Source organism: Aspergillus stella-maris (genome assembly GCF_047715825.1).
Source record: "Aspergillus stella-maris strain CBS 113639 unplaced genomic scaffold BDV14scaffold_4, whole genome shotgun sequence".
NCBI lineage: Eukaryota > Fungi > Ascomycota > Eurotiomycetes > Eurotiales > Aspergillaceae > Aspergillus > Aspergillus stella-maris.
In genome coordinates this window covers 632,503-652,277 of record NW_027396798.1, presented here as the reverse complement: position 1 = coordinate 652,277, position 19,775 = coordinate 632,503, and the positions used below count along the sequence as shown (strand labels likewise).

General features: G+C 50.5%; 7 protein-coding genes across 7 annotated transcripts; 3 read left to right on the top strand and 4 right to left on the bottom strand.

Annotated features, from left to right (window-relative positions):
- The first annotated feature begins 1 nt into the window (after nt 1).
- Nucleotides 2-318, top strand: BDV14DRAFT_165119 (uncharacterized protein). Its single transcript, XM_073767296.1, has one exon. It carries the CDS (start codon nt 80-82, stop codon nt 311-313), a length of 234 nt encoding a protein of 77 aa, XP_073632683.1. The 5' UTR covers nt 2-79; the 3' UTR covers nt 314-318.
- Nucleotides 319-1,232: 914 nt separating this feature from the next.
- On the top strand, nt 1,233-2,037 carry BDV14DRAFT_86778 (uncharacterized protein). The gene is made up of 3 exons (XM_073777734.1): nt 1,233-1,504; nt 1,592-1,800; nt 1,899-2,037. The coding sequence occupies exons 1-2, from the start codon at nt 1,312-1,314 to the stop codon at nt 1,771-1,773; spliced, it is 375 nt and encodes a 124-aa protein (XP_073632682.1). The 5' UTR covers nt 1,233-1,311; the 3' UTR covers nt 1,774-1,800; nt 1,899-2,037.
- A 3,564-nt stretch (nt 2,038-5,601) lies between these two features.
- On the bottom strand, nt 5,602-5,922 carry BDV14DRAFT_195970 (uncharacterized protein; the record flags this gene model as incomplete). The annotated part of the gene is made up of 1 exon (XM_073772345.1): nt 5,602-5,922. One exon carries the CDS (start codon nt 5,920-5,922, stop codon nt 5,602-5,604), a length of 321 nt encoding a protein of 106 aa, XP_073632681.1.
- A 3-nt stretch (nt 5,923-5,925) lies between these two features.
- On the bottom strand, nt 5,926-6,652 carry BDV14DRAFT_165116 (uncharacterized protein). The gene has a single exon (XM_073767295.1). The coding sequence runs from the start codon at nt 6,196-6,198 to the stop codon at nt 5,968-5,970; it is 231 nt and encodes a 76-aa protein (XP_073632680.1). The 5' UTR covers nt 6,199-6,652; the 3' UTR covers nt 5,926-5,967.
- Nucleotides 6,653-7,433: 781 nt separating this feature from the next.
- BDV14DRAFT_165113 (uncharacterized protein) lies at nt 7,434-11,486 on the top strand. Its single transcript, XM_073767294.1, has one exon. It carries the CDS (start codon nt 7,666-7,668, stop codon nt 11,305-11,307), a length of 3,642 nt encoding a protein of 1,213 aa, XP_073632679.1. The 5' UTR covers nt 7,434-7,665; the 3' UTR covers nt 11,308-11,486.
- A 1,196-nt stretch (nt 11,487-12,682) lies between these two features.
- Nucleotides 12,683-15,523, bottom strand: BDV14DRAFT_187188 (transcription factor domain-containing protein; the record flags this gene model as incomplete). Its single annotated transcript, XM_073770922.1, has 4 exons — nt 12,683-14,165; nt 14,210-14,931; nt 14,983-15,094; nt 15,144-15,523. 4 exons carry the CDS (start codon nt 15,521-15,523, stop codon nt 12,683-12,685), a joined length of 2,697 nt encoding a protein of 898 aa, XP_073632678.1.
- Nucleotides 15,524-15,816: 293 nt separating this feature from the next.
- Nucleotides 15,817-18,234, bottom strand: BDV14DRAFT_165109 (uncharacterized protein). The gene is made up of 2 exons (XM_073767293.1): nt 17,565-18,234; nt 15,817-17,499 (listed from the first exon to the last, which is right to left on the bottom strand). Exons 1-2 carry the CDS (start codon nt 17,987-17,989, stop codon nt 16,413-16,415), a joined length of 1,512 nt encoding a protein of 503 aa, XP_073632677.1. The 5' UTR covers nt 17,990-18,234; the 3' UTR covers nt 15,817-16,412.
- Nucleotides 18,235-19,775: the final 1,541 nt, after the last annotated feature.

The window sequence follows — 19,775 nt, the reverse complement described above, 5'->3', positions numbered from 1 at the left end:
CCTTATATCAAAAGGAAACTCACCATAGCAACAGACAATCCCCGGCCTCCCCGACCTTCCAAGCATCTCCATCCCAACAATGACAATCCCAACCAGCATCTCGATCCCGTCTCTCCCTTCCTTCCCAACAACTATCCCCTCGTGCATCCCAGTGCCCACCATCCCGTCCCTCACGATCCCTACTTTTGAGGCTGCTGAGACCAATGTCAAGCGCTCTGTGAATGAGGAGTTTGACCGCATGCATCCGCGCCAGATGGGGCCTATGAACCCGGATGGAGAGAATGATGGGCGTGAGGTCTTGGAGGGGAATTAGCAGAGGTGGTAGGCTATCTAGGTACCTACTCATAATATGTGGGACCGGTGTTATGAGGTGGGTGAGTAGAGGTGGCGTTGTTGTCCAGGGCTGGTCTTCACTCGTTAGACTTTGCCCCGTTCTTTATGGTACCTAAAGCAAGTTGGCTCGGGTGCTTAAGTCTTCCCTTTGTGGAACGAGCATGGATAGGCTAGACTACCTCTTCAACATAGGTAGTCAAGGACTGGTTGAGGGTTGATGTTCGTACTTAGGTATACGTGCAATAAGACTGTCACTGTCTGACTGGCCCGCTGTACCTACCTATCTGCCTCCTTCTAGATCGCCTTCTAGATCGCCCCAGCCTTTGTGAAAGACGAAACCCTAGTGACCTTACTTCTTATAGCCAAGGGTCATCAGTATGGCAATAAGCGCTTCGAACACTGCTGCATTATGTCTTTTCATATACAAATAAGAGAGTGACGGCCTCGCAGAGGCGGGGTTATTCGCTACCATCCTCTTCAGCTCCCTCCTGCTGAGTAGGCTCGCTGTGCTAGGCGCCAAGCCACTAGATTCTTGGTGACTGCTCATTTGTTTTTATATGACTGGGATACAAAGCAGCTGACTTCAATACCCTCCAGCATGCCATTATGGCACTCCCAAATATTCATAGCGATATCGAGGTATTGCTTCCACAATACCTACGGGGCGCTCGTCCCCATTATAAGCCCGTCCGTGGTCCACCATCCCCGTCCGACAGCCCGCGAGTGGGATGATACTAACTCAGTGCAGGTAAACAGGTGCTCGTGGCTGTTGGTTGGCCGGCAACCCATGCGTCGACCTCTAAGCACGAGGCTGAGATAACTGCCTTCATCTTCTCCGCCGCTGAAAGTTCATATCGGGCCATTTTGGCTTGAAGATACGGGAATAGAGTCGGATCTGGATCGCGATGCAACTGCCTGCGAGCACGGCCTCATCGCCTTCGAGATGGTGGCTTTTGGTATTAGCGACATCTTTCGACTATGCAGGCAGTCATGAGAATGAGGTCTGGCAGGAGTATGCTGCTTGCGCGGCCTCAGCTTGCATCAACACTTTCTTGGAAGAGTGGCCTGGCTAGTGGTGAATGTACCAATGCTCTCATCTCTATAAAAACATCACTCGACACTGATATAATCCCTGCTTTCGATGGTGTTTACTTTTTTCAGGTGCCTAAAGGTAACCCCGCACAATGCCAGCTCATCTTACTGCCATTTAGACTGATAACTTTGCTGACGGACCCTCCTCCCTCGTTTTACAGTTCAGTACTTCACTGTCAATTGGCTCACAGTCATCGTGCAACAACAAGACATGCTGTTGGATCGGATCAAGCGCTTGTTCAGGAAGTCTTCAGGGGGGAGAAAGAAGCCCCAGCGCGAAGAAAGGGGCAACGTGAACGTCCCGCAGAAAGTCAACCGCCGGAGGCCAATCTGGGAGCTCGCGTATAACAAACTGGACGAAGATCTTCGTGAGAAGTACGTGGCTCTATTGGGAGAGGAGTGGCAGAAGCAAGGTGAGTGGCTCTAAGACTCCTCTCTATCATTCGCATCACCTAATCTAACCACATTCTCAGAGCGGACGGACGCAGATACCAATCAGCAAACACGATACAACGCTCTAATCGAGTCTGGCTTAAAGAAGCTCGACGAGGAAAATACATTGCAGCAGGGTCTGGCGACGACGTCGAAATTCATTGAGACAGCGCGAAATTTCGTCGACCAGGCCGTAAAAGTGTCACCTGAGGCCTCGCTAATTTGGGCTGGGGTCTGTATCGTCCTTCCGTTGGTAACGAATCTTCAAGCCGCAAAAGATGCTGTTCGAGGTGGTTTTGGATTCGCGACCCAACGCATACGGTATTATATCGTGTCGGATAAACATATGCTCCCCGACGAAAGCACAGGGCAAAACCAGGAGCTTGGTCGAGCTGATTGGACTGATCTAGATGAAAAGCTCTATGATAGCCTACTCGCGCTTTTTCAAAAGCTGCTGGCGTTCCAAATCATGACGGTTTTGAAGCTCTACCACCGGAATCCCATCCAAGACATATTCCAGTTGGTGGACTGGGCTGAGATGCAGAGGGACATTGAGAAGCTAGAGACCGATTTCCAGAGAGACTGGGACCAAGTTGATTCGGTCATTCGTCGGCGCACTGAGGCCAATATTCACAAAGCACTCGGCGAAACTAAATTCGTTCTGGAGAAGAGCCTTGGAGTACAGAAGGAGCATCTTGACTTAGCCAAAAAGGCGCTGCTGCATGAACTATCTTCTGATGAGGACGACTGCCGCAAAGTCTTTCGTATTGTCGGAGAGGGCAGGGAAGACTATTATGAAAGCTATAAGCTTCAAGTTGCAGAACGGGTTGACGGAACCTGTGCATGGTTCCTGGACAATGCCTCATATAGAAGCTGGCTGAAGGACCCAAATGGCCCACTTGTCGTCTCAGCGGATCCAGGCTTCGGCAAGACAGTCTTAGCGAAATACTTGATTGATAGTCGTCTGCAAGGTTTGCGTTCAGAAGCCGTCATTTGCTATTTCTTCTTCAGTGCACAGGCACAGAACACCGTTCCCCAGCTCCTCTGCGCGCTCATCCATCAAATTACCATACAGCAACCTGTCGCGATCAGACACGCCATACAACCATGGCAGCACAATGGGAAGAAATTGACCAGCATGACTACTACTCTATGGGTTATCCTTTCAGCAATGATAGGCGATCCAGCGGTTCAGCAGGTAATCCTCATTCTAGATGCATTGGACCAATGCGAGACGCCCGACTTCATCCAACGGCTCCTGGGTTTGTGGCGTATCAATCAGGAGCATAAAAAGTTCACCTTTCTCGCTATGACCAGACCATGCAACGGCGTAATGTCGGAGTTCCATCAACTCTTCCAAGTGAAGCCCGAAGCCCACATTTCTGCCGCAGAATGCTTTCAGGATCTGGCGAAGGAAGTGAATCTTGTGATTGAGCACCATGCGACAGAGCTTGAAGCAAAAGGTCTTTTGGACGAGTCTACGAAAGTCCATCTCGTGAAGCGACTACAGGAGTTTGACGCGCAGCGCATCTATTTATTGACGCATGCGATATTCCAATTGATCAAACGCGAGAACTTTGAGAACACCGAAGACGCGATTGACAAAATCATCAATGCTCTTCCACACTCCGTCCAAGAGGCATATGAGAAGGCGCTTAATGCCTCTGAGGACGAACATAAGCCCTGGATCCGCAAGGCCTTCTGCATCATTCTCGCGGCTAACCGACCGCTGACCTTACAAGAAATGCATATTGCAATGGAGCTCGGAGCAGATTCTCCTAAGCCTCCGGAGCGCTATCGCAACCTCGAGCTGATCTTGCGCAACCGGTGCGGTTTCCTGCTGACAATCAGTCAGGATAGAATTTATCTCTTTAATCAGACAGTACGGGATTTCCTCATGCAGCCAGAATCTTCTCGCGATGATGGAAGGGGCGCTCCGATCAGCGACATTGAATGTCAGCGAGTCCTCGCATGGAGTTGTGTGAGCTACTTCGATCTGGTCCTTAAACCAAGCATTGCTTCATTCAGCAACGGTGTCAGAGGCTCCTCGATGAGTAAGGCTGGTCAAGAAAACGCAGAGTTCTTGCAATACGTTGCCAATAATTGGTTTCGTCACGTTCAAGCAGCCCGACTAGAACTCGATCCCGAGCTTGCGAAGAAATTCGAGGCTTTCTGTAATCCACAAAACCAACTCTGCCGCATCTGGACAGAAACATATAAGCCTGAAGTTGGAAAGCCACTCGTCAATTTCCGCGACGTGAACACATTATGGATGGCATCATTTACCGGATTAACAGCACTAGTTCAACAGATTTTAGAGGCCGGAGTTGTCTCTGACACGCGGAATGAAGATGGTCACAATACCGTACTAATCGCAGCACTGCAGGACAATCCTGGCGTGTTGGATTTACTTCTGAAATCGAGGCATGTGAGAACAGACCTGCGTGACATGTGGCGAAGAGGCGCATTACAAGCAGCAGTGGACTCTCGCAACCCAGCTGCAGTCGAGGTGTTGCTAAGGTCTGGAAAAGTCGACGTCTGCACATTGAACTCTCATGGCCAGACACCATTTAGTTCTGCAATGTTAAGAAATGACGCAGAGATTATTCAAGCCTTTCTTGATTCGGGGGCGTCATCAAACGATGCTTTCAATGCCAAAGATGCCTTTGGAAAAACACCTCTTATCATTGCCTGCGAAATCCAGAAGTTCGATTTATTCCAAGACTTGATTGGGACTGGATGCTGTGATGTGAACTCCCAAGACTGCAATAGGCAAACTACGCTCGGATACAGTACGCTTTTCGGATATGAGAATTTTGCTCGCGCTCTGCTACAAATCGAAGCTACCGATGCAAATATAGCAGACAAAAATGGGGAGACACCGTTCACATGGGCAACTAAACTGGGGCGTGGGGGAATTGTACAGCAGATGATTGATTTGGGCAAAGTCTGTATCAATGCGACAGACAAATATGGGAGGACTGCCTTGCACCAGGCAGTAAGAACGGCTCATCCTCACATTGTGCAAATATTGCTTCAAAATTCCGCAGAAGCAAATACTTCTGATCTTCAGGGATGGACTCCACTAATGGACGCTGCTGACCTTGGAAACAAAGATATAGTCAAGCAGCTTCTCGAGACCAAAAAGGTCACTGTGAACGGGACAAACGAAAACGGAACTACGGCACTCTTCAAAGCTACCAATCATCGCCACAAGGCTGTTGTTCAGCTCCTGCTTGAATTCTCCGCCGATCCAAACATTAGCGACATCGAGGGGTGTACTCCGTTAATGATCGCCGCTCTCAATGGGGATATGGAGATTGCATCTCTGCTATTGGAGTCAAGCGGAACGAACGTGAACCTGACCGATGCTGAAGGAAGGGACGCCATGTGGTACGCAGATCTGAGGAACCATACAGCTATTATGCAACTACTATCAACCCCTAGAATAGATACGAAAGGCAAGTCGACTGTTGATGACCAGTGAGATGATTGTGCAGTACCCCTTCTGTCCTGTTACTACTCATGATGCGAGTTCTATGAAGACAAGCTGGGATACTATGCAACTTGTCATATTGGTAGTGCTTCCTGGAAGAGGTAAAGCTTGGCACATATATATGAGCAGAGTTAATCAAATGACCGATGTTATTTGGAGAAGCACTGATTTAGCATAGTGATTGTATGACGTCGCAGGATTGAAGCTCGCGAATACCATACTCGTAACATGAAGCTATCTCACAGTACTTACATTGAATCCTGTTCTAACATCTCACAAAGTAGATCTTCAGACTTCCTCTCCATCAGAGCCTTGCTCCTCCATGCATCCCATTCCTCACCATTTAGGTCGAAAGCCCTCTGGGATCCCTTGAACAATGGTCCAAAAGTCTGTGCATCAAGCAAAGAGCTCTCAGGCCCAAGAGCGAAGAAGAATCTCTGGATTTTTCGGCCCTCGATCACATAGTTAGCGAGATCTTCGCGGTCTCTCTCCCGGTAGATGTCAGCTAGTCGCAGCTCTTCAGTTGTTAGTTGATTCGAGCCGTCGTAGAATTCCGCTACCGGCCACATCATGCATGGGGAGCTGAAGGCTTCGGCTTTGGAGACTGTATGGGTCTATTCCCAGCCTATAATTCCCACTATATCGAAGTCATAATTGACAAGGATGTGGTCGCCTTTGTCGTCCGGGTGCTTGAGATAGAACTTGTTTTCTTCTGCTTTGTCTGGAATTAGGGAGCTGCTGAGTTCCTGGCGATGTTTGAGGACGAGATAGCTATCAACAGGTGAGTATGAATCGATCTCACCGCTGGCTATCATGGCAAGGTAGGATCCAAGTAAAGCCTGCATGCCCTCCCGACAGGAAGTAAATGGACCAAGCGGGCCGCTTTCTAACTTATATGTTGATGGGAGCGCGAGGGTTTGGATCTCTATGGTATCGTCGGTCAAAAATGCAAGTCAACCCATTTTTGTCAAAGGGGTATCTTTCAATCTCAAGGTAATGTCAACCAGTCGTTGTATAATCTTTCCCTTCTGCTGATCTGTTGCAGTCTGCTAATCCACGACTCTCCCGTTCAACTTTTCCATCAGAATGTAGTCAACCCCAAGCATATTCTGGGGATCGGACTCGCATGCCCAATCGAAGATTTTGGGTGTAGGTATACTGGGATGTTGCTGAAAAAAAGTCATTGTAGCAACTTCGCTTCGAAGAATCCAGTCGCGGACGTTCTGTGGTGGTAATGATGTACTATCAAGACGGAAACGTGCAAGCCATTTGACGCCGTCATCAAACGTGATTTCGGCGTGGCAGTTTTGGCCTCCCATCGTAACAGACAGGCTCTGCCGTGATAAGCCAACGGTGCATGGAACGCCTCCTTTGAGCATCGATGCACGGGCACACAACTTCATTGGATCAATTCCATGACATAAGTTATCTAGGAGACGTGCTTCTGCAGCTACACTTTTGGTAGAGTAATCTTCCCAGTTGGCTTAGACAAGCAAATATCAGCTTGGTGTCATGACTTACGGTAGCAGAGAAAGCAACCTCTGGGTCTGGACAGTGATGGTATGGCGATCGACAATGCTCGCGGCAGAAGTGTTTCTCGCACATTGAGCAGCCCCCAAGGAGCTGCACCGCTGGTTTCTCGCAGTTTTGCCATTCGCATGACCGTTGGGGCATGGTCAAAGAACGCTTTGGCTTGAGGAGTCAGATATATCGGCTATAAATTACCAGGTCAGACTATTGGAGAGGGGAAGAACTCTCCACCAAACAAAGAAAGACAAAGTCGTGATGCGCGGGTCTATGTCCCGTAGTTGAAGATGCGCGTATGCCCAGCTAGAGTGTTCGGTGAGCCACCTATGTATCAATCATTATAAGCATAATGACACTTCAATGCAATATTGTTGATTACAAAATAATTTATGTTATGAAAGTTTGTTGAAGGAAAGTTCCAGACACATTTAGTTGACAAAGCAGAAGTATACTTGTTTCATGCCTGAGCCAGGAAGAAGAGTAGATGCTGAGTCAGCAGTGTTCCTGCATCCAAAAAAAAAGTGCCAGAAATGGAGGCGAACTTCAACCTCGACCACGCCCTTCAAGAGCCTCATTGCAACGATTCGACTCATGCGATCTCCATCTTCGTCACGCGAAGTGTTCGACGAAAAGATCAATATTTGATCTGCCAACCCTTACCCTGTTATCCCCACGGGGATGCAGTGTTCAATCGACTCTTTCGACATGCGCAACAGAGCATTACTCTGACGGCGACACCGAGATTTGGATTCCCCTGCGCTCGCTCTCGTTCCCTTCGTCGTGCCATGACAACGCGCCAGCGTACAGCTTGCCTGCTTTCTCTGCATCGCAGGTCTGCCTTGCGCCCTTCCTTCGCCGGCGCCGTTTTCCCGCCAGCAGCTCCCCGTTCCGGCCGGAGGTTACGATGGAGCAGTCACTCCTCTATCGACGCGAAACGTCCGGACTTCGATATCGACTTCTTAAACAGTCTCACCAAGGTTCCCACCCGAATTGTTCCAGAATGGCAAGGGAAGAAGGTGAAGCCTTGGATATCCGTCCTGGAGAAGTTCCTGGCGCGCAGCTCCGACGATGCAACAGTCCAATCTACCGATGAAGAGTCGCGGTCGATCACTCCGAACTCGTTCGCGAGTATTGTATCTATGGCCCACCATCTCAACATGGCCCGATCGGAGCTCAACAGGGACCTTTTGGCGCATATCGGGTTCAAATCGAAAGACTGGCCAAAGGTGTATGATACTCTCAGCAGATTGCTTGATGCGGTGGACACGCTCGACCAGGCTTCTACCCAACGACGCGGAGTTATAGAAGATTGGACTCGAAGCTCGGGTCTCTCACTTGACCAGCTTACGGATCAGGACCTCAAAACACCTCCGCAACCACTCGGGAATCTGCCAATCGACGATTTGGACGTTCTGGATGCGTCAACTTACAAGCCCCTTGCTCGAGACTACCAGATGCTGCTCATGGCTGAAGTCTGGAAAAGCCTAGGGACCATCACAATATTCGCTTTAGACACATCACCCGCCAAATCGCAATTGGCTATGACAGTGGTCTACCGTATCCTTGCACGGCTTCATCATGCTGGCCAAGTCTCGGATCGCGTCTACAAGTACTCTACTCCAGATCGTTATCAAACTACTTTTCGGCCTCCGGGATTGAATTTATTATACTCCAACATTATGGATGTCTTGTCTGATACTGCTTGGAAGGTCCACGAAGCCGATGTTGCTGCGAAAGCGGCTGCTGTCGGACAAGATGCTCCGTTTCTTCCCGCCAGGATTGATCTCAAAGAACTCGGGCATGAGATTTGGTTAGAGTTTATCCTCTGGTCTTGCGTGGAGCACGGACATATTCGTGAGGGAGTATGGCTAACGAATCTGTTGATGGGGCGGAAACATTGGAACTTCAAGAGTTGGGAACCCTTTCTCCGAGATGAGAAAGCTTTACGCGATACGAAACTTCGCCGGGAGGTGTCAACATGGTCTTCCCCAGACTCCGCGGACGCCACACCTCAAGCACTGAAACGCACAGACCCGCCCTTGCCTTTCCACGGGCTTGGTAAAGGAACGATAAGTACCGAGGTTGTAGCAGCGTTGTTGGACAATCTGCCCAACTTTGTTTACATGGGAATGCGCTCCAGCGGTTTACAGGTGGTCGATCTGTTTCATCAAGTCAACAATCTTAAGTCTGCCATTGAACCCCCTCTAGAGTCTTCCGATACCAAGTTTCTGCCTACAACAAGCTCAAGCAACTGGTTGGCTACCCGTCTGTTAGAAACCGGTGGGCTGAACCCCGAGGCGGATCCGCAGGTGTTCGATGAATTTCTTCAGTTAACACCCCACGTCGTGCCTCCTTGGAGCAACTCAATGTCTCCTGTGGAAGAAGACAAGCTAGCAAGACTCGAGCCATCACAACTCTATGACGAGACAACCGCCTTTACCGGCATGATGGAGTATAATCTGAGGTATCATTCTCTCAAGAGATTCTGCGGTAGTGCCCTCAACTTGTTTGCTACGCTGCAGGAAGTCATGGATACGTGCAAACTGCGACGCGTTGGCGAATTTTTCTCATCCCAGGCGCAAGATGACAGCACAACTTCCCCCTCCAATGAACCTGCGGTTTCCGATTTAACACCTGTTGACTCATCGATGCCTCAGCTCTCGAACGTTACAATCGCCCACTTGTTTGACCTCCTCACTACTTCGCGTGCATTTGCGTTCGGTGAATGGCTGCTAGTATCGGATGACATTGACGGGCCTACGGTTCCTGCAAGCTCTTACGGAGATCAGTCCCTGGCACCTTCGCTTCTGCGATTCGCGGCCGCCACCAAGAACAACATCGTTGGCGAGACGGTAATACGAGCTTTGGCTCAACCTCTTAGCTTGAATACTGTTCGCGCTCTTCTGAACTATCGCATCCTTATGCATGAATGGGACCATGTTATTCCAACCCTCACTCACGTTCGCGACAACTACGCCAAAACTTGGTCACATAGTAACATCGCTGCCATAACTGCAGAAATAATACGCCTCGAGCACACGTTGCTGGAGTTGGATGAGTCCGACCCAAAAGTGTACGACCTCGAAACAGACCTTGCAGAAGCGAAGAAAGCCCTCTACCGCATCTTGTTCGGCGAATTCGACGAGACCCCATGGCGCAGTCGCGCCAATACTCGTTTCCAAGCGCACACCCTCATCAGCTTCACACGCCTGTATCGCCAACTGCTTTCACCTACTCTCCACGAAATTGCGGACTCTGTCCAAGAGTCTGAATACACTCCTAAGTATCGCCTACCTTTCATCCCCTCCACTTGCTTCCACCTTATTCTTGTCGCTACCGTCGAGACGCATGGCATTCTTGCTGCCAAAAACCTGTACAAACGCTTCTGCGTGAGCTACAGCTCGCCGGAGTTCAGTCGTCTTGTAGCTGGTGGTCTCACCCGCTTCTACAGAAAAGCCGAGCGAGATTTTCAACAAGGCGATCCAGACTTCGACGCACAGTACTTTCATCACCTGAACAAGAAAATGGTGTTTCCCAATCCGAATACCGTCAGAATCATCACTCAGGCCGCTGTTCGAGAATATCAAGCTGCTCTGGCCGCGATGGACCGCGGGGAACAGGCGATGCCGGGGCCCTTCAAGTTGGATCAAGAAGATTCGATCGTTGATTCCGATAACCATGTTACACCTCAGAATTCCCAATTTACATCTGAAGCCGACCGTTTCCCATTTTCACGTGCCTTGTCTCCAGAAGAACGACTCGACGAGGCACGAAAAACTCTTGTTTTCTGCATCAGACGCTTCCAGGTCTTCCGCATGAACGATGCCGAAATAGCCCGGGAGGTCGGTGAAAAGTTTTACTCGGAATACCTCGCAGCCTATCAGGAAAGGAGAGAATTTGACCGAAGAACAAAGAGCGAGCTGAAACGGAGAGCAGAGAAGAGGGAAGTCTTAAAGCTCAGGATTCAGGAGATCAAGGCAAGAATAATACCAGCAATACCGCCGCCGCCAGAGACAGCAGCAACAGATGCGTCAACAGATGTATCAACATCCACAACATCAGCTCCAGAAACGGAGAACGGCCAAGACACAGCCGCACCACCATCTCGCAAAGAGAAGCGAAAGGCATGGCAAAAGATGCAAAAGCTAAAGGAGAAATTGAAGAGCAGCGAAAAGGCCAGGAACGACGTCAAGCTGAACGTCCTATTGGACATGGCGACTCGAAAGCGCCACGGGAAGTCCAGGTCCACACGCGACGATAAGAGCACGATCAAGCCTCAAAAATTAGTCTGGCTTGAAGCTCGAAGCTCTCGGTACGAACAAAATGAATTCGTGGCTAGCGAGCGCAGGGATCGCGCGCTTCGAAAAGACTTGAATGAAGGCCGACCTTTCAATCCATCCTCCAAGGATACAGACTGGGATGTCTGATACTCTGAGCCCTCCAATCTTTATTTCTTATACGCCTGGCGAGCATGCATTCGCTGCATTATAACGAACATACTGTATATACCACACCTCTGTATACTAGCGATAGAACAAGATAGACTCAATGCATTGTACATAATAAACAGCCCTCTGTTCCTGCATAGCTTCCATTCTTCGAACTGATCTAGATCGGTCCGATCCACTTAGGGCTTCGATCCTGCAGAACTAGCATCGGAAAAAGCGTGATCATCAAGATCTCTATCACCAGGCTAGCAACGGCTTATACCTACCCAAGGAAAGCCTAATTGAACGTATATTATAACGGCTGCTAAGTTCTAATCCCATGCCGTTTCTGCCTCCTATATAGCGTCCAACCTTTATACGGCACCTTCCCTATTCTCGTTCCATAGCCGCTCTTTCCTTCCTAGAAATGTCGCCGAGATAGGTCGAGCCTTCCTCGTTGCTAATATATCGTTGCGGATCGGTCGCGCCTTCCTTTCTAATTGCTGGTCACCGGGTCGCGCCTTTCTCGACGGACTCACTGCCGCTCCGGGATAATAAAAGGCAAGCGCAATCAAGCCCGAGCCGCCAAGCATCGCGCCTTCCCAAAGCGCCGATGGCAGATCACTCTTTCCTAACCTGCTAAATAGTAATCATTGAGTCACGCCTTCCTCATAGAGGCACTGATGCACAGACACTAAATAGGCAGGTGTATCCCAGTCCCATCTTGCCTGTCAGTCGCGGCTGCCCCAACCGCTCGTGCGAGGGTTGGTCGCGCTTTCCTAATATGATAGTCGGGCAATGGGTCGCGCCTTCCCTATATACTGGGTTGGGACGGGTCGGGAGCTGGTCGCCCTCTCTCTTGATGAAGGTCGTTCTTGGATGACGACCATGGAAGGCGGATGCGATCAGGTTCCTTCAGGGGATGGCGCCGCGTACTACTACTTGGTTTATATTGATGAATGACAACCTATATTGAAGAATGTAGGTACTGGAAAGTTTGTTGGGCTGTTATTTCTGACTTGGGATCCGTAAACTCGTTTCGTATGGAGCATTCACTTTCACTACTAGTACAGGGAATAGTAAAAGGAAACTACAATCTAAATGCGAATGCGAAACAAAAAAGCAAGCAGAGACACCATTGAGGCATGATCGATGTTAACGAGCCGCTAGTCCGGCCAGCGGCTTGATAATGGTAATGGTAAAGGTAATGGTATATGATAAAATCAGAGAACCCCGTTCCGTTGTCCCCGTTGTTTCCCGTGGTCTATGTCCCGGGCCGTAATACTCCGAACAGTGATAGATTTGATGGAGAGAGGAAGAGAAGAGATGGATGGAAAAAGCAGGAGGGAGATAGATTGGGACATCAATCAGATGATCACGATGTATCAACGCCATCCCAAGGTTCTTCCTCATTTGAGTTAGGGAAGAATGAGCTGATGAATTCGCCTGTGATAGGGTCGTAGGGGAAATACATGTCGTTGGATGATACGCCGGAAGCGGCCTGATTGTAGGGGTAGAGGGGCGGATCTTCGGTTCGAGGGGAGGGGAAAAGAGGAGTGGACATCGAAGGTGTTTGGAGATTCGGGGCTATTGTAGGATCTTGGGGGGTCGAGTTGGTGGTAAAGCCTTGCAACATGCCAGCGTTCGCAGGCGACATCTGGAAAGTAGGCGTAGATGAAGCAAGGGTCGGGAATTGGGTGACGGTGGTTGTTGGTACAGGGTTCTGATTGTTTCGAGGCTCCGCTGGTTGATTGTAACCGTTCGAACTGACTTGATAATCTGCGGCCGGCATGTCGCTCAGATCGAAATTCATGCCCGCAGCCAATCGACGAAAGTTTGAATCGCACAGTTCCCATGCACGCCTTGACGCGAGGCTTGATTCCGACATGGCGTAGATCCAGCGGACGCCCTTCTTGGTCGCTTCAAGGATGCTCTTCTCCTCATCTGGCACGTGGACGCAGCCAAAGGAGAGCTCGAGGAGCAGTACCGTAGTGGCCTGCATGAGATAGTGCAGGATACACCACCAGGGACATATTTGATAGATACGCGAGGCATCAGGATCATCAGGGAGTAGCGCAATAAGCCGCTGGGCCGAGTCAAGAACACTTATTGAGATCTCGTGGCTGAATGGTTTCTTTGAATCTGGGGAGTTGGCCGGTCGAACATCACGACGACACAGACAGGGACGACCAAGGGTGATGCGCGCGCTGTAGTAATGAAATGCGAGGCAAAGACTACCACGAAGCAATGCAGGATCCTGCTGATCACTTCTTGTCCAGTCATAAGCTTCATGGAGATGTCTAAACCAACGCGCGATCCGCGATTGTAGCTCGTCAATGCGGCTCTCAATATGACTCCAAGGAACCATGATGCAATCCAAGGAATAGACGCGATTGACGGTTTCTTGAGCAATGACGGCCAAGTCGACATAGTAGAGAAAGAAAAGTGAGGTGCTTGGTGGCAAACTTTTCAGCCTAGAAACGTCGCGGGCTTTGCCCACATCATTCGCGCGTCGACCTTGACCGGGAGCCATGGGCATCTGTCGAACAAAAAAGCTTGCTAGGGCTGATTCCACACGCTCCTGGCGGAGTTCCAGGCTTCCCAGTAACTCTACTACGGCTGGATCTTGGAACCGGTCCTCATCCACAGGGAGCGGCATGGGCGTTGTACAAATTCCATCGGAGATCCCTGTCATTCGGCCAGTCATAACGCCAAGAAGATGTTCGAAAGTATAAAGGCACCACCAGACTCTATACCGAGCTTCCTTAGACTGATCTGGTGTTACACCGCTGGCGTTTCTCAAGTTGAGGCCAAGAGAGATTCCGGAACGAAGGGCTAACGATGCAATTCTCCAGGCTCTGATTGTTGTTAGCTATGTAATAGATTTGAGGGGTTGACGAACCGATTGATTTGATCAGTAGATAGGAGGTAGAACGCAGTTAGAGCCTCCACCTGCACTTGCTGGAGATCGGGATGAGTAAAGAGAGAATCACTATTCATGCTAAGTGCTCGAGCCCGAGCCAGATAGACGAAGTGATCGCGGTCATCGCCGCGCCAAGCAGCCTTCATGAGGTGAGCATGACAAGAGGAAATGGCAAAAATCAGGTTCAAAATGGCCAGCCATTTATCACCTGGTCTTGCCGAGTTATCGAAGAAATTTCGATACTGTGCCGTGAAAAGCGGCCGGCTGATGATTGGAAAAATAGGATGGACTGTATCCAGGTAATCCTCAAACAACTGGTCTGCGATATTCCTTGGGGGCATCCAGTATAGGTGGACAGGTCCAGGGGGCGTGATGTCGATATCGTCCAGATGATAATTGACGGAATGGATGGCGAACTGGTGATCCGGTTGGTGTTCAGCTGTACCTGGCTGATTGCGCGCGCGTTGCGCGGCTTCTCTTCCCAGTCGTTGTAACCACGTAACCTCGGAGTTCTTCCCCATGTATCCCGTAGCCCGGGAGTGGGGACTGCGGTTGAGATCCTCGTCCACACGGTCTATAGCATCCAGGGACCCGATAGAGGAGGGTAGACTTGCGGCATCTGCATCAGGTTCATCATCGACAGCAGATGCTGATCGATTAGACTGCTGGTCACTAAGTTGATCGTTTCCATTTTCCGAGTACTGTCCGCAAGTCAACAAATGATAACCCAGGGGGTGACAAAGAGCACGCACTTTTTCAAGAGTAGACCTTATTTTGTCCAACGTCCTGCCATCGACATGAGGACTGATATCACGAAGGAGGTTCTCAAATTCGTCCGATTTGGCCGAGAGCTTGGATAGTTCTCTAATAGAAAGTCAGTCACTCATCGTTATAGTAAACGGGCAATACAAACCCTTTCGTCCGCTCACGCCACGAAACTGGATACCGACATGCAACCCTGAGCTCCATACACTGTCTGCAGACCGGGGTATCGCCGCTGCATTTTGTTTTTCTCACTCTGCATGTTTCGCATGCCAAGGGTACGCGGCGACTATAGCGAGGGGTAGTGCCGGACCGTTGGCGGGGTATTGCGACCTTGTTGCTCGATAGCTGCCTCTTTCCGGTAGTTGTAGCGTTGCGCGGGAGGAGTCGGGACGCTTGCGAGGTAGAGCTCGTGATGCTCGGAGGGTTTGAGACAGGGACGATGTTGGGGTGACTGTTGGATTGGGGCTGTAGAAGGCCTTCGCCGCCTTGCCCGCTCTCCGGCTGCGGATGGCCCGAGGGCTTTTCCATGTTGTTGACGCCACCTAGCTGGATACCGTATTTCGAATTAGGATCGCAAGGGCCGAAGGTGTCCGCTTGGGGTTGATTTGCAAGGAAATGAACGATTTCGCCTCCCTGGGGAATAATCGCATTGCGCGCCGGCGAATGCAGGAGAGGGTGCTAGAACTAGAAGGACTAAAGTCACGAATCAGTAAACTCACAACGCAGCCGGAGAGGGGGATGATTCACAATCGCCACGAAGGCTGAAGCGGGGGAGAAAGTAGCTAAAGGGGGGGAGAAAGTAGCTAAAGGACGTGAGAACACAAGAACCGAAGAATAATGTTCGATTGCCACGGTTGAGGCAGAACCAACCATACACTGCTTCGTTACGTCAGCGGCCGTTTCGGAGCAACTACGACATGCCTCAGGCGCCGATCAGGCCCTCTATAGGGAAACTGCAGGCACTTAAATTTAGGAAGATAGTATGTCGAGTAGACTTCATGAGTAGTGTATTGGTTATTCATCTTCTCGTTTTCTCCTGATATATCAATCTTCTCCTCCAGCTTTTCCTTCTTGTATAACAAAGCAGCAATGCTTTTCACCGCGCCATTCCAAAATAGCAAAAGACCGTAACCAACCAAGTAGATATATCATAATCACAACATGGCATATTGGGAATCAAGTGAGAGAAATCGAGAGGGGGTGAACAAATTATATATACAAGCGAAAGATGGGCACCCGCCACAAGAATAGAACGCAGCAGCGTGCACGAGGCAGTATTAGACAGATAAAGCATTAAATCAGATAAATCGCATGTCGAAAGTTCGATGAAAAGGACTCGAAAGAGAGCCAAAAGGCGTTGGGGAGTGGAGATGGTCAGAGGGAGGACTCTGAACTAAGTAAACATGATGCGCGACGCTTAAAAGTCGTCGAACATTTCATCAAGTTCGTCGACGTCCACGCTCTCGGGACTTTGAAGCTCTCGCCATGAGTCGAGAGGCATTTCAGACGAGAGTTTCAGAGGCATTGTAGCATTCACAGCGACCTTGTCCTCTCCATCTGTCAGATCCGACATTCTCATGTCGAGATCAGGAATTTCATCGTCCAGCATGTCGATTGACCTTTTGAGGGTCGACATGCGCGCCAAACTCGGATCCTCCGGAAGCGCGATTCGAGGAGCACTTCCGAGAGAACCGGGGCTGCTTTCGAGGTCCAAGCCATCATCCGAAGCCGCACTCGTGCCAGACGAGACTGATAGGGCAACAGACGTGAGCGAAGGCGAAGGAGAAGTGCCGAACAAGGCCGAAACAGCAGACTCGTCAAGACTCTGCTGTTGCAATTGCTCCTGCAAGGGAGACTGACCCTGATGGCTCTCAACAGAGAAGTAGTCTGGTGATTGAGACATAGCGTCATCTCCAAAGGACGAAAGAGGGCTGTCATCGACGGGTGTTCCGGCGATGCTCATGTTCATGTCGTCCAATCCTTGGAGAGCCTCAGTGAGGGCCGAGTATCCACCCTTGGCTTGGGCAAGTTGGCTTGCTTTTTGCTCGGAGGCCCGCTCTCGAACAGCGCTAGCCGTCTGGGTGAACTCCTTCTCGTCGCCTTCCAGCGGTGGAGACGCCGCACGGTTAGAGTGAATCAAGCGCGTGCGACGGTGGTCGGGGAAATCCGGGCTACGTCCACCGTCCCGAGCATATGTCTCTTCCTCGAAATCAGGAGAGGACAAGTCGACCTCGGGACTGGGCGAGCGTTGTCGCGTCATCACCTCCTCTTCGTCGATGTTGGAGACGCTGGGGGTCAAGACTTTCCCTTCAATTCCGGGGATTATAATATCGTCTGAGCTCTCAGGAATGGGCTGACGAGCATGCGTTGTGAGGTAGTAATACACTTTGCGAGGGTGAATAGGAATAAGCTCTTTCGCCAAAGGACAAGGCGCGAGAGCCGTCCACGGGCGCTTCATGTACGCGCTCAAGCGGGAGGAGAGCAAGGCCGCAGGATTCGCGGAGCTGTGGTTAAGAGGTAACGGTTAGCTTTGGTCACGCGCATGATGCAGTAGAGACGGAGAACTTACTTTGCGACGCTCTCATTGAAAGCTATGAGAACAGCAGCGAGCTCTTTGACAAGATGCGGGCGGTTGGCCGTCTTTTCCAGCTGCTCAATCACGCCAACCACGATGTCGTCGTTGATGCCTTCGAGATCGATCTTCGGCGCGACACCGGCATAAGCAGGCGACAGGGGAGGTGTTTGTTCCAGTGTCGCACGGCGCTGAGCCGGGCGAACAGTAGCGGACTGTCGCCGAGGATTTGAGCCATGTTCCGTGGGTTCTGGCGATCTTGAAGCAGAGTCGTGCGATCTCTTTACTTTTTTGGAAGGAGGAACGTTCTCGTCGGTCGCGTGCACCGGTTTTGAGGATGAGGGAGAGCGACGAGATGTGTTTGGAACGTGAATGCCCAAGAGAGGAAGAGAGAGTGACTTGCGACGAGTGTTGTAGGGCATGATGTGGTGGTTGGGGAGAGAGGCGCGTGGTGCGAGGCGGAGGCGGAATAATAGGAGTAGGTAGGTATAGTAGATCAAACAGGCAGAAAGTACAAGCAAACTAAACAAAACACAGGCAGCAGTCTAGTAGTAAGGAGAGTGTAGAGGAATAAGTAGTAGTAGTAGTAGTAGTAGTAATAAAAGAATAAAAGGTAAATGGGAATGATACTAATAAAACAGGGGGGGGATAGATGGACGGATGGGGGATGGGAAAGATGGGAAGATGGGAGATGGAGGATGGAGGATGGAACTGGGAAGGGAAGGATGGACGAGACGGGAAGGGGGAAAGGCTGGAAAGGGAGTCTGGAGTCTCTGTGACGGAGATGGACGAGCCCAGCGAACTAATCAGAGCAGCGTCAGCGACAGAGACCATGAATAATGCGACAAGTAACAGAAAATAATGTTCAACCCGCCGTTTTGCTCGACGCCCTCACTTTCTCTCCCTAAATTTTCCTTTTTTTTCGACTTTATTTTCAGCGACGCTGGGAGAGGCGGATGTTTTAGGGTGGCGATTATTGGTCCCGGCTGAGCGATGGGGCGCGCGTTATAGTGGGCTCTCGCTCTGGATGGAATGCGACAAGTTCCAGTTCCAGTCCAGCACTACTACTGCTACTTTCAGACTCAGAGACTACCCTGCCGAAGATGATCCTGATCCTCTCGATGCTACACTACTATATTCCGTAGACTATACCGTCTCCAACTCTTCACCGCTGCCGCCATCTACCTCTAACTCAGGAGGTCAATCATCGCCATGACAAAATCCAAAGGCGAAAAGTACGGTGGGCCCAGCCATGTGTCTATGACGACCGGTCCAATTACGCAGAGCTGCGAGCCTGCGATTGGTGGGGACGCTCCATGATCAACTGAGGTTCTGCATGGATTCGAGGATGGAGAAACAAAGAAGCGAATCGGAAGCTCCTACTGCAGCTACGCCTGGTTGCTGCGCAGAAATTTTCTGATAGAGAGAAACAAACAACCGCGACCGCCAGGGATATCCTGGACTTGGATGCGCGGCCTGGCACAATAAACTACTCTGTATAGTGTGCACTGCTAGTTCGCTCTCACCGACTATCGCGGACTGTCGCGAACTGTTGAACACCACCACCCTCTGATCTTCATGTGCCACCGATCTTTGTTTCAACTTGCGTGATGGAGGGGTGATCCCTCGCTGCAACCGACAGCCTACAACACAACGGGCTCGAGCTTCCGACTGACCCTTGCGATTACGATGCTTCTGACTGGTCGATACCAAAGCTCATTGAACAAAGACATCATCGCAGCCGGGCGTTCCACGGATTCGCCGCGCAGAGTCCACCGCTGTTGGAGCGATGAATAAAAGTCCCAAACTAGCGAGACAGTCTGCCCTAGCCTCAAAAAGCAAAGTGCTGGAATCTCTGGGACCAAAAAACAAGGCTCGACAATCCCAGCTGCTCCCCACCCAGCCCACTTGGGGCCTTAGCAAATCGTTCCTAGCGTCACCGTTTGTAGTAAGCCGCCCAATCACAGGCGTTAAGCTGCCGGAGCATATGCCGTCGTCGACCTCAAGATTGGAATCCGGCTGGATCCAATCGGAAGGTTGTGCCAGTCCCGTTCCACTCTCGCCTTTGCCTTCGACTAGGCCAATGAGCATAGCTGTATACAAAAATGTACAAAGAAATATGCACACCTTGGACAACCCCGAGTGTCGCAACTGTTATGTCTGATGTGAACAACGACTACGCGCGTCTGCACTCCAATCCAATCTAAT

What these genes read in the sequence shown, in the direction of transcription:
- BDV14DRAFT_165119 (XM_073767296.1), top strand. Translation starts at nt 80, where the DNA reads ATGACAATCCCAACCAGCATCTCGATCCCGTCTCTCCCTTCCTTCCCA.
- BDV14DRAFT_86778 (XM_073777734.1), top strand. Translation starts at nt 1,312, where the DNA reads ATGCAGGCAGTCATGAGAATGAGGTCTGGCAGGAGTATGCTGCTTGCG. An exon ending in CTTTTTTCAGGTGCCTAAAG is followed by an intron (nt 1,505 to 1,591) that starts GTAACCCCGCAC and finishes TTTACAGTTCAG; the next exon opens with TACTTCACTGTCAATTGGCT.
- BDV14DRAFT_165116 (XM_073767295.1), bottom strand. Translation starts at nt 6,198, where the DNA reads ATGCAGGCTTTACTTGGATCCTACCTTGCCATGATAGCCAGCGGTGAG.
- BDV14DRAFT_165113 (XM_073767294.1), top strand. Translation starts at nt 7,666, where the DNA reads ATGACAACGCGCCAGCGTACAGCTTGCCTGCTTTCTCTGCATCGCAGG.
- BDV14DRAFT_165109 (XM_073767293.1), bottom strand. Translation starts at nt 17,989, where the DNA reads ATGCCCTACAACACTCGTCGCAAGTCACTCTCTCTTCCTCTCTTGGGC. An exon ending in TTCAATGAGAGCGTCGCAAA is followed by an intron (nt 17,500 to 17,564) that starts GTAAGTTCTCCG and finishes TCTTAACCACAG; the next exon opens with CTCCGCGAATCCTGCGGCCT.